General features: G+C 47.6%; 1 protein-coding gene and 1 long non-coding RNA gene across 2 annotated transcripts in view; one reads left to right on the plus strand and one right to left on the minus strand.

The window, feature by feature from the left end:
• Positions 1-15,309, plus strand: part of ERICH6B (glutamate rich 6B) — a 69,583-nt gene that overhangs the window by 3,623 nt on the left and 50,651 nt on the right. The window contains exons 2-3 of the mRNA XM_053215756.1: positions 3,525-3,576; positions 13,743-14,125. Coding sequence (XP_053071731.1) covers positions 13,804-14,125 — 322 coding nt within the window. The 5' untranslated portion in view covers positions 3,525-3,576; positions 13,743-13,803. The remainder of the gene's footprint in view (positions 1-3,524; positions 3,577-13,742; positions 14,126-15,309) is intronic.
• On the minus strand, positions 763-12,268 carry LOC128314116 (uncharacterized). Its single transcript, XR_008295551.1, has 3 exons — positions 11,489-12,268; positions 10,927-11,050; positions 763-1,623 (listed from the first exon to the last, which is right to left on the minus strand). It is a non-coding gene; the product is annotated as an uncharacterized LOC128314116 (long non-coding RNA).

Raw genomic sequence — 15,309 nt, forward strand, 5'->3', positions numbered from 1 at the left:
AGAGGAGCCCCATTAGGCAGGCAGACAGGAGAGAGGAGAGAGGGCTGTGTCACTGAGCAGTAATAGCATAGCCCTTTTCGTAAATAAACCCTCCTTCTCCCTCTACACAGAATTCTCTTTCCACGTCTTTATGGTGGCTAGAGCCTACCCCCTGCCCTCCCAGCCCTAGAACATCCTTTGGCTAGCTTCAATTAAGTGGGGACTGCCTATGTCCCCATGGGCCCACCCACTCCCCCCCCAGAAACCAGATATAATGCTGACCTTCTCCTAGCTCCATATTTCCTCCCCTTTCAGACGCTCCTCCAGCTTATATTGACATTCTCCTCCTGCATTTTCATTCATGACATAATCATACTATACGGTATTTTAATTTGTTTTCCTGCCTCCCCGCTTAAGCTAGATCTTTCTTGAAGTCTATAGGTGTGCCTTGTGCAAACGTGCAGTCCCAGTACCTGACAGTATCTGGCATATAGAAAGTCAATAACTGTTTGTGGCAAGAAGGAGGAAAAGAAGAAAGGGAAAAGGGATAGGAGGGAGACTTGGAAGCTTATCATTTTCAGTAGCACACTTTCTAAGGTCTGGTTAATACACTGAATGATAGAATCAGATCCATAAAATTTGAGCAGCCTGAAAGGGTGAGGCAAAGCCAGCAAGATGGAATTTAATACAGATCCACATAAATGAACTTACGTTTAGCAAAACAAAACAAAATACACACATACACACACACACACACACACACACACACACACACGGTACAGAATATAAAAGCTACCTTCAAATATTTGTAGCTCGCAATGGAGCAAATCTATTGTGAGCAGCTCCAGAGAGCAGACCTGGAAAGGCTGGTTGAAAGCCCAAGGGAGGAAGATTTAGCAGAAGTCTGTGTAATTTCTTACGTGCTAAATACAGTGCCTTGCATGTAGAAATAGTGTCTGTGATCCTTCTTATCGTTATTACCAGCATCATCGCCATTATTTATAATATTTATAAGAACTGTCCAACAGTCAGCCTCAGGAAGCACTGAGCCCCCATCCCAGGAAATCCAAGGTTATCATTGGGTAGCCACCTGTCTGGGATGTTTGTCAACCTGATTTCTAACCCCTGGTCTCCCTTTCTCCATAATCCTGTGATTGGAAGAACAGTGTTCTGTATATCCTGGATAGTGAAAACCACAGACACAATCCCTGGCTGAGCAAACTGTCTTTTATATAAAGAAGCTTTGGCACTCCCCACATTTGTTACAGTGTGTCTGCTTCAAGCAGCCCCTCCAAGAATCCTCTTTGATGTTGAAAAAGTAAAATCGCTTTGTGTGAAAGCTCCTTTAATCTTAGATAGATACAAATGCCTTGTATCTTTGGGAACATGCCAAACTGCTCTTCGTATTTCAGAATTAATCTCATTAAAGAAATCTCTGTTTAATCCCCACTGCTGTTTGCCAGAGATGTTGAATAATTCCACACCTGTTCCTACTGCCTCTGTGCTGTGCTCCCTTCCTGGACTTGGTGTTGTCCAAGAAAACGCATCGGTGGGTGCAGGCTGGATCATGGCATTCCCGTGTTTTGTTTAATGCTGTCATTGTAGAAATGTTCCTTTATACATTCCTTATCTCATTTTCTTAGTCTGAAGAAAGGAAAGAAAAGGAAGGGGTAGCTCGCCTGTTATGAAAAATAACAAATAAAATGATGAAGTTGCTTCATTAATTATCCAATTCGATATAAACTTATGATAAACCATCAGTATTGCTAAGGAAAATGCAGTCTGTATAAGATAACAAGCAGTTGTCTCTTCCCAAAGAGTATAGGAAACGCTTGACCAGATTACCTGCTTTGTAAAACACATTTTGTATATCAATGTCTATTTTACATACATAGAAATCAGTCAAATGAAATTATTGACATCCTCTCTCTCAATACAAATTCTGGATCTCCTCCATTAGGAGCCATCAGTGAATGATCCCAAGTTAGAACCGTGTGAAATAATCACTCATCTATTCATTTCAACAAATACTTATTAACCTCCTCCTATGTGCCAGGCATTATTCTAGGTGGTAGAAATATAACGGCAAACAAAAGTGAGCAAAATTTCTATCCTCCAGTATACAGATCAATAAACATGATACAAATGTTATGAAGAAAATAAAACAACATGAGAAGATACATAGTGATTTGGGGTAAGGGTGGGAATGGGGGCAATTTTAGATCGGTGACCCAAAGGAGACCTCACTGGAGAGGTGACATTTAAGCTGAAACTTAAGGAGGAGGAGTCAAGGATTTGAAGATCTGGAAGAACTTTCCAGACAATGGGAAGGGCTGGGTGGGAAGAGGCTGTACCATGGAGAGCAAGGGGAAGAGTGGAGTTCCAGGAGGGTGAGAAAGAAAGCAGGAGCCAACATGGGCAAGCTTTGGAAGCCTCTGAAAGCCTCTGAAACCACCGGAGGGTTTTAACCGCTGGAGCGACATGATCCAATTTATGTATTTAAAAGACTGCCTCTGAAGAATAGATTATCAGAAAGCAAGGGCCAAAGCACAGAGGTAGCTGTAGGAGATGGCAGTCTACACAAGGGTGAGCACAACGGTCGTGGACAGAAGAATGGATTCGGGACACTTCTTGGAAGACAGTGCCAAGAGGACTTAATGATTGGTTAACGGACTTGGGAGGGCGGAAGAGGGAGGAATCAGGGATGACTCGGAATGTCTACCTCTGAGCAAGTACGTGAATTATACCAGGTTCCCAAACTTTCTCCGTCCGTGGCACCTTTAGCGCCTCAGTGAATTTTTCCTGTTGCCCCCTCCACCAAAAGAAATACAGGTTTCATTTATCAGTTATATCCAAATAACTGGATAAATATTGCGTTGTGTCTTTATGTCACATATTTATGTCACAACTTCCTCCAGAAACTGAAAGAAAAAATAATGCCTTTATTTCATTTTTGAATGGCCATGATGACTTTCTAACAGAATGTGTGTGCCCACTGGGCACTGAGTGACTTCAATCTTGGAATCATTAGACACAGCCACCCTCCTTTTCTACTGCACACTGATTTTTACATGGTCCTTGCTTTTCATCTCAAAGACAGCCAAAAACCCCGCTTTGCAAAATATGCCATCATTAAAAGGGATGGAGCATAATCAAAAATTAGGTATGCGTACAATATCCAGCAGATGTCGAGCTGTTCTCTTCAAAAATTTAAAATCTGCAGTATCCCTGGGAGTTCTCTGCAATTCCCAGGGACTGTCCATGCTCGGAGTGGTCAAGCCATTTTGTCCCATGGGTGGGGGGGGGGGGATGGAAAGGGAGGTAGAATAAGGGAGGGCTGCTTGGGTTTGATTTCCATGGTGAACATTCGAGGAGAGCTACTGACCAAGGAAGGTTAATGAAGAAACACACTGTACCACAAAAGTAAACTATGCCATATTTAGCATAGGAAAAATATCCATTTTCCAGTATTCTTAGGGAAGGAGGTTTTCTCCGGCTAATTTTCTGAGTAACTAAGAGCTAACCAGAAAGTTTTTTTCTTTCAGCTCTTCTTACTGAAAACTATCTTGGCTTGGATTGAGTTCACTCCCTGACATTGTAAGTACTGAGCCATGAGCATGGTTGAACATAACTGCATTGTTCTGGGTCCTGAAGGCCGCATGGCCATGATTGCCGATAATTCTTACTGCCCTCCCTGTTAGACACACTGTGATCCCAGAAACAGCAATATCAAATGGATCTTCACAAAATGGATTTTGTTTTCCTACAGTAACTTTTAAAAAAATGCTATTCATTTTTGAGAGAGAGAGAGAGAGACATCTGCGTGAGCAAGGGAGGGGCAGAGAGTGAGGGGACAGAAGATCCAAAGCGGGCTGTGTGCTGACAGCTGCGAGCCCCACACAGGGCTCAAACTCACAGACCATGAGATCATGACCTGAGCCAAAGTTGGACAGTCAACTGGCTGAGCCACCCAGGTGCCCCTTCCGTAGTAACTTCTAAAAGCATTGCCTTTCCCATCAAGAACACCGCATCAGATAATTCCTAGATGTGACCACCAATGAGCAATATAAAGGCAAGATTAAAACGTCTTATCCACAAATTCCGTAATCCAGAAAAAGCTCTGAAAACTGAAAACTTTGAGAAATTTGTGGCAAACTCCTCTGGCCACAAAGCCTGAACTGCTAGAACTCGGTTCAAAGCAAAATCCAACCTAAACTGATGTGGGGCGACTAACCGTTTCTCTTTATCCCACCTGTTGTGAAAATGTCCATGTTTTGCTATAGAAATACTAATGAGACTCACTGCAGGCTCCTGCCCCCTCACCCCCGCAGGGCTGATGCGTATTTAGGATACAGTCACCATAAGGACAGCCTAAATCAGCAACAAACCTGAAAGCCACAACGCACCTGGCCCTAAGGGTTTGACTAAGGGACGGTCTTTGGAAACACAGGGCCGGAAGGAAGGAACCTAGAGCGCTTCTAGGCCAATCCACTGACATTACAAATGAGACAGGAAGCCTAGACACAAGTGGGAGAACATATTCAAAATCACATATCCAGTTTGGAGCTCAGCCAAGATAGTGCTATTCCTCCCGCCGTTGCTGCCTACGGCCCCATCCGGCACGCAGCCTCCACATGGGCTCCCATGAGCCGAGAAGGCAGGTCCCCCGGCACATGGGAAGTGTCGACGGGCCACGCCAGAAATACGCTTCTACTGAGATCCTAAATTGAACTAGCTGAAAATGAATATGTCATCTGTTGTAACGTGTCTCAATAACCCCACTCTGTTTCTCATGACATCAGAGATTGGAGGGAGGTCAATGCAAAGGCCTTCTATATGACTCTCAAAAATCACTCCAGAAAACTTTTAACTGGGGATGCCTTTCCATCTAAATGAACTTCCCTGTAGCAAATAGAAACTCTAAATATTATTATTTTTTTATTCTTTTAAGTAATTGCCATTAGGGCCTCTCCGTATTTAAGGGAATCGCTAAGAATTTGAGTTGTCAAGACCAAAAAGATGAAATACCTTTCTCGTCTCTTTGCGGTGTGGTTTAGACTTGGAATTGGACAGACCTAGTGTGGGGGATCACAAATACGGCGCCCAGTAGCTGTATCCTAAGGCCAATTAGAACCTCTGGGAGCCCTGCTTTTCTAAGTTGAAAAATGGGATAATAACACTTTACCTGACTTTTGTGACTCTTTAAATTTTAAACAATGGAGGCGCCTGGGTGACTCAGTCGGTTAAGTGTCCAACTTCGACTCAGGTCATGATCTCACAGTTCATGGGTTTGAGCCCCACATTGGGCTCTGTGCTGGCAACTCAGAGCCTGAGCCTGCTTTGGCTTTGGAGTCTCTGTCTCCCTCTCTCTCTCTCTCTGCTCCTCCCCCACTTGTGCTCTGTCTCTCTTTCTCATTTAAAAAAAATGTGTTTAGTTTTAAATAATGCAAAATACCTTATTCTGTCCTAGGCACTTAGGAGATGCTCAGTAAAACCCCACTTCCCCGGCCTCCCTCATCTCACCCTGTTTTATCACAGAGAATGATTGTTTAACCTGGGATGGGGAGGTGGGTGCTGAGCACTGAAGCCAGTGCCCCGAGAAGTGCAGTCCTCCAAAGAATACAGTCTCTCAACCCGCATGATAGTCCACTCGGGGAAAGAACATTCCTCTGCAATGGCACACCTGTGTCCAAATCCTAGTTTGGCAACATTTCACTTGTCTGACCTTAACCAAGTCATTTGATTTCTCTGAACCTGAGTGTTGTCTATAAAACGGAGATAATCGTGTTTGTCGCTCAAGGACGCCGTGACGAACAAATTCAATCGGGCACGTTTACTGGTTTGGCAACTCAAAGCTTTATACAAATCTTTGGAGCACAGAGAAGCAGAAGAGTAGCACCCCAGATCTAGAAACGGGAGAACACTGTCCCGATTTAAACAAAAGGAGAAGAGAAGGCAGATGTGGCCAGTTATATCCCAGTGAGTTTGATACTGATGCTGGGCACAATTCTAGGGCATTTCCTGTAAGGGTTCGGGAGCACTTTGGAGAGGTGAGCAGCACGGATTCCTGGAGAACAAGTCACGTGGGACCGGACTTCACCTGCCATCCCTCAGAAAAGTGGGGAGAGCTTGAGGGAGGGGAAGTCCCAGGGAGCCAAAGAGGAGGGGCCCAAAAAGTAGAGAGAAAAGTGGCTTCAGAGAGACAAGAAGCAGAAGGTCGCCTCCAGGAACACGGCGGGAGGGGCCTCGTGAGCCAAGGGGCGGGGCTCAGAGAGCCAAGGGGTGGAGCCTCTGGGAGCTGAGCCCCTCAGAGAGCAGAGAGGGAGGAGCCTCGATTGGCCAGGTCCTGCCAGCTGCCCAGAGGACAAGCTTTATTCTTGAAGACCTTCGCATTTTTTTTCAGCCAAAAATGTTTATAGTAAGAGCCTCTTTCTCCCACTTCACTTCCTTTTTGATGCTCAGGAAAAAAAACAATTTCCTGTAAACAACTTTTTGTCGCTGTGACCCTCTAAAGATTGTGAACCCTTCTGTTTCCCTTAAACCCTGAGCCCCATTTCCTCCTCTGTAAAGAGGGATGATGGCGCCTGCATTGGGGGTTGTTGCGGGAGGCTAAGGGGACCCCGCACGGGGGCTGACTGGAAATGCTCATCCCCTTCCCCAGCCTCTCCTGGCAGAGCAGACTTGGCTGGTGGCCTTGCGGCTCTCTGGTTTGACATTTGTATCGCTGCTTTGGATGAAGACACACATACTAGGAAGCTGGGAGAGTTAAGAAATGACTGGCAGTCAGTCCAATAGGAGGCTATTGGGAGGAGTTATACTGGAGAAAACGTGAAGTGCCGATGAGACAGGAAAGGGATACACCTTCTGGAGGGGAGCTCTGCACACAATGACAGAGCTGAGGGTTAAGTGTCCTCAGACCCACCACACTCCGTTGGAGAGATCACTGCCTTCACACGGGGCCCGGGCTCCGGACAGGCAGGGATCAGGATTCACACCTCCATTCCATAAATATGTATTATTTCCTACCAAGTGCTCGGCACGGTTCTAGGGCACTTGGCCAAATCAGTGAGTGAAACCAAGCTCCCTGCCCTCAAGGAATTCACATTCTAGTGAGAGGAGAGAGACGATGCACATAATAAATGAATAAAGTGCTTAATATGTTAGAAAGTGATACATGCTCTGGAAGAAAAAGGTAAAATGAGAGCAGGTTAGGGGACATCAAAAGTGCCAGAGTACCTGGGGAACGGGCCCCGGGGACAGTAGAGCAAAGGCCTCTGGTGGAACAGTGCCTGGCAATGTTAGGCACGAGGCTGAGGCCAGAATGGCAGGGGTGGAAGGAGGGAGAGAGCAGGAGGAGGCAGGTGGGAGAGGTGATGGGGAGCCTCTCGATGGCTGGGGCTTTCGATGCAAGATGCGAGCCATTGCAGGCTTTGTGCGGAGGGGTGAGGTGACAGGACTTAGGTTTGGGGTGGTTTTTTTTTTAATTTTTATTTATTTATTTTAAGAGAGAGAAAAAAAATGCAAGCGTGGGAGGGCCAGAGAGAGAAAGAGGGAGACAGAGAATCCCAAGCAGGCTCCACGCTGTCAGCACAGAGCCAGAGGCGGGGCTCGAACTCACCAACGATGAGATCATGACCTGAGCTGAAATCAAGAGTCAGACGCTTAACCGACGGAGCCACCCAGACGCCCCAGGACTTCAGTTTTAAAAGCTGGCGACCTGTGGAAAAGACACCTGCTAGGAAGTGCCTGCAGTAGTCGAGGCAAGATGTGATGCTGGGCAGACCAGGGTGGGAACATGGGGCGCGTGAGGAGTGGGAGATCCTTTGAAGGAGGAGCCAGCCCGGCTTCCTGGTAGATGGGATGCAGGGTGAGGAAGAGAGAAGAAATGGCTCCACGGGCTCTGTCAGCACCTGAGGGGTCTGGGGAGGACGAGCAGGATCTGAGTTTGGGCACCAAGTCTGAGGTGTCTCTTAGATGTCTGAGCAGAGACGACGAGAAGGGAGTTGGGGGTCTGAGCCTGGGGCCCTGGAGAAAGGTCTGACTGCCACCTCCAAACACTCCCAAGACTGTCACGGGGAAGGGGAGTGAGAAAAGTGAGGAGGGCTGGGATCCAAGATTCAGTCCAAGGGCTGCTGAATCGCAGCCACGTGAAAATGGAACGAGTGGCCTCAGAAAGGCTGTCCCATGTTTATAGATAACAACCTCACGAAATCATGGCTGAGAGTAGGAAAACAGACTGACCCGCTATGTGGGAGGTTCTGTCCTGGCAGACACAACCACCGCCATAAAATGCTTCCCCAGAAGGGTTCCAGCCTCCCAAGGATAGGGGAGCTCACTTGTGACAATACCCGTGGCCATCTTTGCCCCCAGGACCCCGCCCTCAGGACTTGGACTGAATCGTTGACAGACCCTCATCTCGAGACCCCTCCACTAGGCTGCAGTGGCTACCAGGGAGCAGGGAAGTGAGAGGCAATCTTTTTGTTTTCTCTCCCCATGCCATAAACTAATTAAGACCTCAGAAGGGCATGCACACACACACACACACACACACACACACACACACACTTTTACCTTCAGTGCTGGTTAGGAGTCAGCGTGCAATAACAACATAGGTCACATTTGTGACTGTCACTACTTATGCATACGTGTATTGCCTCATTGGATCTCCACAAGAGTTTGGGACCATTATTCTCCCCATTTTACAGATAAAGAAATTAAGTCACAGGAGAATGAAGAACTTCCCTCCAAGTCAGATGTAAGTGGCCCAGCCCGATTTAACCCCAGTTAACCTGGCCCCAGATCCTGACCACTGTGCCGTTCTGCTCTTTCGGAAGTTCCCTTCTCCTTCCTGCTTCAGCTCTCCCTTTCCATTTTCACACAGTCCGCTCCTCTGCTGATTGTCCGAAGCGGTTCTGTCAGAAGCAGTGTTGCGTTATCGAGCAGAGACTGGTTAATCTACAAAGCTGCCCCCCCACCCCGCTGCTGGAGCCCAGGCCAGGGGGCAGGGCTGGACCGGAAGGGTCCATCAACGGGTGTGTGCAGGACCGTCAGTGAGGGGAGGTGCAGCAAGGGAGCCCCGGCTGGGGCAGGGAGCTGGGCACTGGGACCCAGGCCCCCGCCCCGAGCGACCCTGTGCAGGGACCAGAGGGCGCTTGGGCCTCCATTTTCCTTCCTTGTCCGAAAAGCCAGACCCTTCCTTCCTTTTGAGAATGCAAAGGCAGAGGATGGTGACGACAATAACTGGTGCCGACAGACCAAGGGTCAAATGCGGTCCTTGGGCTTTTTCCCTGGAAACACACCAGTATTGATGTCCAGGGGGCAGAGGAGGACCCACGAGGATGCGTAAGGGGAGGATAGCCGTGCTGGCCACGCTGGCAAATCGTGTCCTTCTACGTCTTCCCATCCCCTCTCTGCCCAGAGCCATCGTACTGGGCCGCATGAGCTGGACAAAGCGAATGTGCTCATCCTCACGGAGCAGCCTGTTTTCCCGCCCCAAGGAACTTGTTCCCACCCAGCTGCAGGTTCCTTGCGTGCATTTGGTTTCCAAAGTGTGACGCCTTTCAGCAAGTCTGTAGAGCCATGGCCCCAGTGAGAGAGACAAAGAACATCTCAGGAGCAACACCACCGCCCCCGTCTTGGAAACCAGTGAGGAGACCCTACTAACTCCTTTTCCTAAAAAACCACAACCAGAACATGGAGCCCTTCTTTAGGTCATTCACCTGGAAACCAGAGGTTGCAATTATTCCTTGTGAGATCAGTCATTTACAGAGGGGGTGCTCTGTTCTTTTTGTTACATTAGTTATGTCTTCCTCATGTATTTCAAACTAAGAATGTTTGGAGATCCTGGCCTCGACCCCTCAGAATGACAAATGGGATAGGAAAGGAAAGGAAAGGAAAGGAAAGGAAAGAAAGAAAGAAAGAAAGAAAGAAAGAAAGAAAGAAAGAAAGAAAAGGAAAAGAAAGAAAAGAAAAGAAAAGAAAAGAAAAGAAAAGAAAAGAAAAGAAAAGAAAAGAAAGAAAAATCACTATGGAAAAATCAGTTGGCCTCTCATTTGCAGTGCAGTGTGGAAGGGGTTATGTGGATACAAATCTCCAAGATTGTGGTCGAATGACCTCTGATACAAAGTTTTACCCCTCTTCAGTAAATAAGCGTATGTACATAATCAGTAAATATCCTTGGCAAAGTGCATTTATTAATACTTTTCTTTGCTCTTTCATTTATACATTCAACAGGTTATTACCGAGTGCCTATTATATGCCCAATCACCATGGTAGGTACAGGCGTCCAGTGTCGACCTGTGTAAACACGGCACCTGTCGCCACCAAACAGCCCATCTCTCCGTGGGGCCAGAAAGATGAAGCCAATGCTTGAGCAGGCAAAGTGTGAGAGATACCAGACCTTTTAGTGGATTGTGTATCTTTTGTTCTCCCAACTTCTGGTAGAGACAGCGAGCCATGGCTCTACTGTAAGGAAAACAACAGGGCCCATGGGAGGATGCGCCCACCCGGGGAATCTGAGCAGACTACAGGCAGTGGTGGGGACAGACGCAGAAGTGGAAGGCCCCATTCAGGGAAAGCAGCCTGAACTCAGCAGCACTATTTCCGTGTGGGAAAGCCAGTGCAGGGTTGCCCAACATTCCTATTTCCACGAGAAGCCGGAACTCTTGATTTTTTGTGAATTCTGCTCATTCTAAATATTCACTCTAAATTAAAAAAAAAAAAAACTCTTGAAGCCGAATAACCTGTGTCTGCCATCTTGCTTTGATTGATGCAGCCATTTTGTGAAGCCAGTCTAAAGATTAAAGACCTATAATCAGCTGATTATAATCGGCTGTTATAAAGGGGATGTGTCTTGTTGTGACCACAGAAATTAAGCTGCAATCTGTCAGAAACCGGGGTCAAAATGAGTGCACATCTGAATCACAAGTCAAAACCAGGATGTTTTACCTCAGACGCCGGGTCTCGAGTTGCCAATTACTGTTCATTTCCACCTGACGGCTTTTCTTAGAAGTTTCCAGGAGAATTAAAGGGAGAATGTGAGGATGCAGCAGCCTGGGCCTTTTCACAAGGCCTGATGAGAAAATGGAAAGAAAAGATTCTTAAGCCTAAATGACAGGCTGCCTTTGGAAAATGCATTCTGGGCTGTCCGGGGGGATGGGGCCATTCTGACCTTTTATCTCGAGCAGCTAAAAAAATAGGAAAGGTAGAAGATCCCTGAAGTGTTAAGCATGCCCTTGATGGAGTGGCTGGTGCTTACATATGTTCCTTCACCGCTCCCAGGATGAGGCCAGGCATCCCCGTCTCCAATTCCTCTCCTCTTACCCAGCCCCTTCCTTCTCCCTCTGGCTTAGGGAGCCAGGGCCAGGAGCGCATGGGGGTCGGAGGTGAACAGCGACAGTTAACTGACACGTTCAGCTTTTAAATCAAAGTAAGCCTGGGGAGGCTCCTTTAAAGCAGAAGAGTCTCCCGTAGACATCAGTGTGAGCCCCGAAGTTTTCCCACAGCTCACCCTTTGCCCCAAAGGCGATCTCTTCCACCCTGGTGTGTGCGATTTACATCCCATCTCCTCCAAAGGGCATCTGAGGTAGCCTAGGTGAGAAGACACGCAGGAAGATCACTGTATGAACCACAGAGCGGTGAGTGACAGAGGCAGGAGACTCTCTACTGTTTCTACGCTGTCTGGTAAATGGCCGCAAGAACGCTCCCTTCTGGAGCCTTTGATCCTCTCGCGTTCCCGTCACCACCCAGCCCAAAATGAGTAATAATGACTTCTAAAGCTCTCCACCCCCTGACTCTGCCCTTACTTTTTCTACCTTGTCCTCTCTCTGCAAGGTCAGTTTTCTGGGCCCCGGGTTGGTCTGCTTCCTCCCCACCCTCCCCAACCTTCTAAAATACCAATCTATCTATGAGGCCTGTCCTCTTTGCTGTCCCCAATCCTGCAATCCATTCCTTTGTAGGCTTACATTTTGTGAAGCTGTCTGTCAGAGGGCGGGTTGTCTGGAAACGGGTTCCCAGATGCGGACCGTTGAGGTGCAACCAGTATAAATATAAGCCTGAGAAAGGGCGGGGAAGGACTGGTGGAGGGAATGGTCTTGTGGACCGGGCTGGGCAAGCCTGCCTGTCAAAGCTGACCTGCCTGAGTCGGCCTGACTTTCTTGGATGACTTCTGGAAGGCAGCTCTGCAGCCGAGGCAGTTCCTGAAAGACGGGGCGGCCGGAGGCTGTCTGTAGACCACAGTCTCCACAGCCGGCAGCAAGTCCTTTGAAAGGGGGTCTGGGTAGCACCCCCTCGGTTCTATCCCCAGGCTAATCCTATCAGAATCTGATCATCTGCCCCAGGCTAATCCTATCAGAATCTGATCATCTAAGGGCTCTAGCAACCCTAAAAGTAGATAAACAAGCCCACGGGCCCACTATGAATGTCTTTACACGTCACTCTTCCCATTTTGGGCGTCGTCGTGCACACACGTTAGCAAGTGATCCTGTGATCTCAGCACTGGTTCCCGAAAACAGAGCTTCCTGGTCTAAGATCTGAAAGAAAGGTAGACTGAGATATTTATGCATTAAATCCCTAGAGCAAACAGGAAGGTTCTGGGCAGTTTGCTTCCTTCAGCTCATTCCATTGTGCAGAATGAATATTACCCTTTTTAAAACTTTGGGACACGCTGCTCTAGAGCCATCTATTCTTGCCCTTGACTCAGTCACCGGTCACATACTTATTGGACGTTTACCGAGCACCGGGCGTTAAGCTAACCACTGGAGGTAGAGCGGGGAACAGGTCACATAAGGTCACTGCCACTGAGACACAGTGTAGTAGAAAAGAAAGGCTGGACAAGCAAACACAGAAACATAATCAGAAACAGTGTAAGCGCTACAGGAGAGGCTAACGGGGTGGGAGAGGATGGACGGAATGGCAAGACAAAGGCTTCACTGCTGCATGCAAGCTGGGGCGTAAAAATACCTGTTTGCTGAGTAAACTCACCGCGGGTGTGCCTTCCAGCCGAAGAGGCCGTGCCTGTGGTGGCCATGACCACGTGCCCGGCAGACCTCCAACTAGAAGGGCCTTTGCTGACCAAGGCCCGGCCACTGTGCCTGTAACCACCCTGCCTGTACCTCTCCCACTGCGCGTGTCTTTTTGTGTCTAGAAACCTGTTTGCATGACTCCTCTTCTCAACAGATTTCAAGCTCCTCCTTGTTTTTTTGTTTTCCTGCTTATTTATTTTGAGAGGGAGAGAGCGAGCGAGAGGGGGAGGGGCAGAGAGAGGGAGAGAGAGAATCCCAAGCAGCCTCCACGTGGTCAGCGGAGAGCCCATCGCGGGGCTCCAACTCACGGACCGTGAGATCATGACCTGAGCTGAAATCCAGAGTCAGATGCTGAACCGACTGAGCCCCCCAGGTATCCCAACATCGTCTTCTTGATTATTGTGGTAACAAATATTTCTTGATGAATAACTAAGTCTCCTCTGATGACTGTACCATTAAATGCCGAATCACTCCTTCACTCTCCAGCCCTCCAGGCTCACTTCATATTGTGCAGTAATTGCAAAGGTGTTGCCTTCAGGTGTGATCTCTCCTACCCGTTCCTGGAGGGTAAAACCTCTGTTCCCCTTTTTGTGCCTTTTCACGGGCCGCTCTATACCGACGTGCACATTCAAAGGGCCACCCAAACACTACTGAATGAAATGAGCGAACACGAATGGATATAAATCAATATGCAGTAGCGATTACCGACTAATGGGATTTGATTCCTCTCTTGGTTACCAGGATGGCGAAGTGACCGCCTGCGGCTTGCTGCAGGGTTTCATCTACTTAATGCTGCCCCAACATGTCTGCTGAAGATGATCAGTCATCAAGACGAACATCACCCCTTCGCTCTGCCACAACGTCCCAGAATTCCACACAGACCATATCTTCGGAGGAGGAGATCAAGGAAGAAGAGTGTTCAGAGAAAGACTATCTATTTCCTGAAGAGGAAGAGTATCTGGAAGAGGAGGAATATCTGGAGGAAGATGACTACCTGGAGGAGGAAAAGTTGCTGAAGGGGAAGGCGTACCTGTATGGAGAGGGGTATGCGAAGGCGGGAGAGCATCTACAGGAGGAAAAGGACCTGGAAGAAGAGTATCTGTTGGGAAAGTATCTGGAAGACGGTGAGTATCTGGATGAGGGAGAGTATCTGAAGGGAAAAGAGTAGGTGTGTGAAGAAGAGTATCTGGGACGGGTATGCGGAAGAGGGCCTTCTAAAAGATAGCAACTGGTGGGGCACCTGGGTGGCTCAGTCGGTTGAGCGTCTGACTTCAGCTCAGCTCATGATCTCACGGTCTGTGAGTTCGAGCCCCACGTCGGGCTCTGTGCTGACAGCTTGGAGCCTGGAGCCTGCTTCCGATTCTGTGTCTCCCTCTCTCTCTGCTCATGTTCTGTCTCTGTCTCTCTCTCTCTCTCTTTGTCAAAAATAAACAAACATTTTTTTTAACAAAATTTTAAAAGATAGCAACTGTCATCCACCACCACGCCCAGGGAAAAAAGATCAAGCTTGAGATAGAGCCGAGGCTCAATCTGTCAATGCTGCCCTCAGTGCCAACAGGTAGGAACACTCATTCCTGACCACGTTCTCCCAATCTCAATAGCTGGGCCCCCAAGAACGGTGCCCACAGAGCAGAGAGGCTTAACGAAAATGAAGCACCTATTCATAAACAAAACGAGCAGAATATAGCCCATAACTTGTATCTTTTCCTTACTGCACAAATAACACGTATTTATTGTGGACGTTAGGGAAACTGTATATGAGCGAAACGAAGAAAGCAAAAATCCCTCCCATCCAGAGGGGAATAATCACTTTCCCACTTTGGTTATACCCTCACCAGGCTTTATAAAGTGTTTGTAACCTACTTTTTTAAGGTACATTTATTTATATATTTATATATTGCAATCACACATAAATATATACTTCTAGGAATATCATTTCATGTTATTAAATTTTCTCCAAATCATTTTAATAGCTGCATTGCACTGGATTGTATTTGCAAGCCGTAATATTTTCAATCGATTCCCTACTATTATTATTAATTCATTTCTACTCATTACATTTGTTTTCCAAACGGCATTTTGAGAAACATCCTTAGAGCTCAATTTTATCAATGACCTCCAATTACTTCCTAGAATACATCCCACAATCTGTTGCTAGGTCAACAGACACCAGTATGCTTCTCAGGGTACCCAGTAGGTCCCCGGAAGGCATCATCTTACTCTGCCGGTGAGTATTTAACTCTGGAGTGATTTCTCTCATCCTGGGGCTGACACTTTTCCAACACGGTTCCCGCAACTGGCACCTGTT

The sequence above is a fragment of the Acinonyx jubatus genome, chromosome A1 (genome assembly GCF_027475565.1).
Source record: "Acinonyx jubatus isolate Ajub_Pintada_27869175 chromosome A1, VMU_Ajub_asm_v1.0, whole genome shotgun sequence".
NCBI classification, from domain to species: Eukaryota; Metazoa; Chordata; class Mammalia; order Carnivora; family Felidae; genus Acinonyx; species Acinonyx jubatus.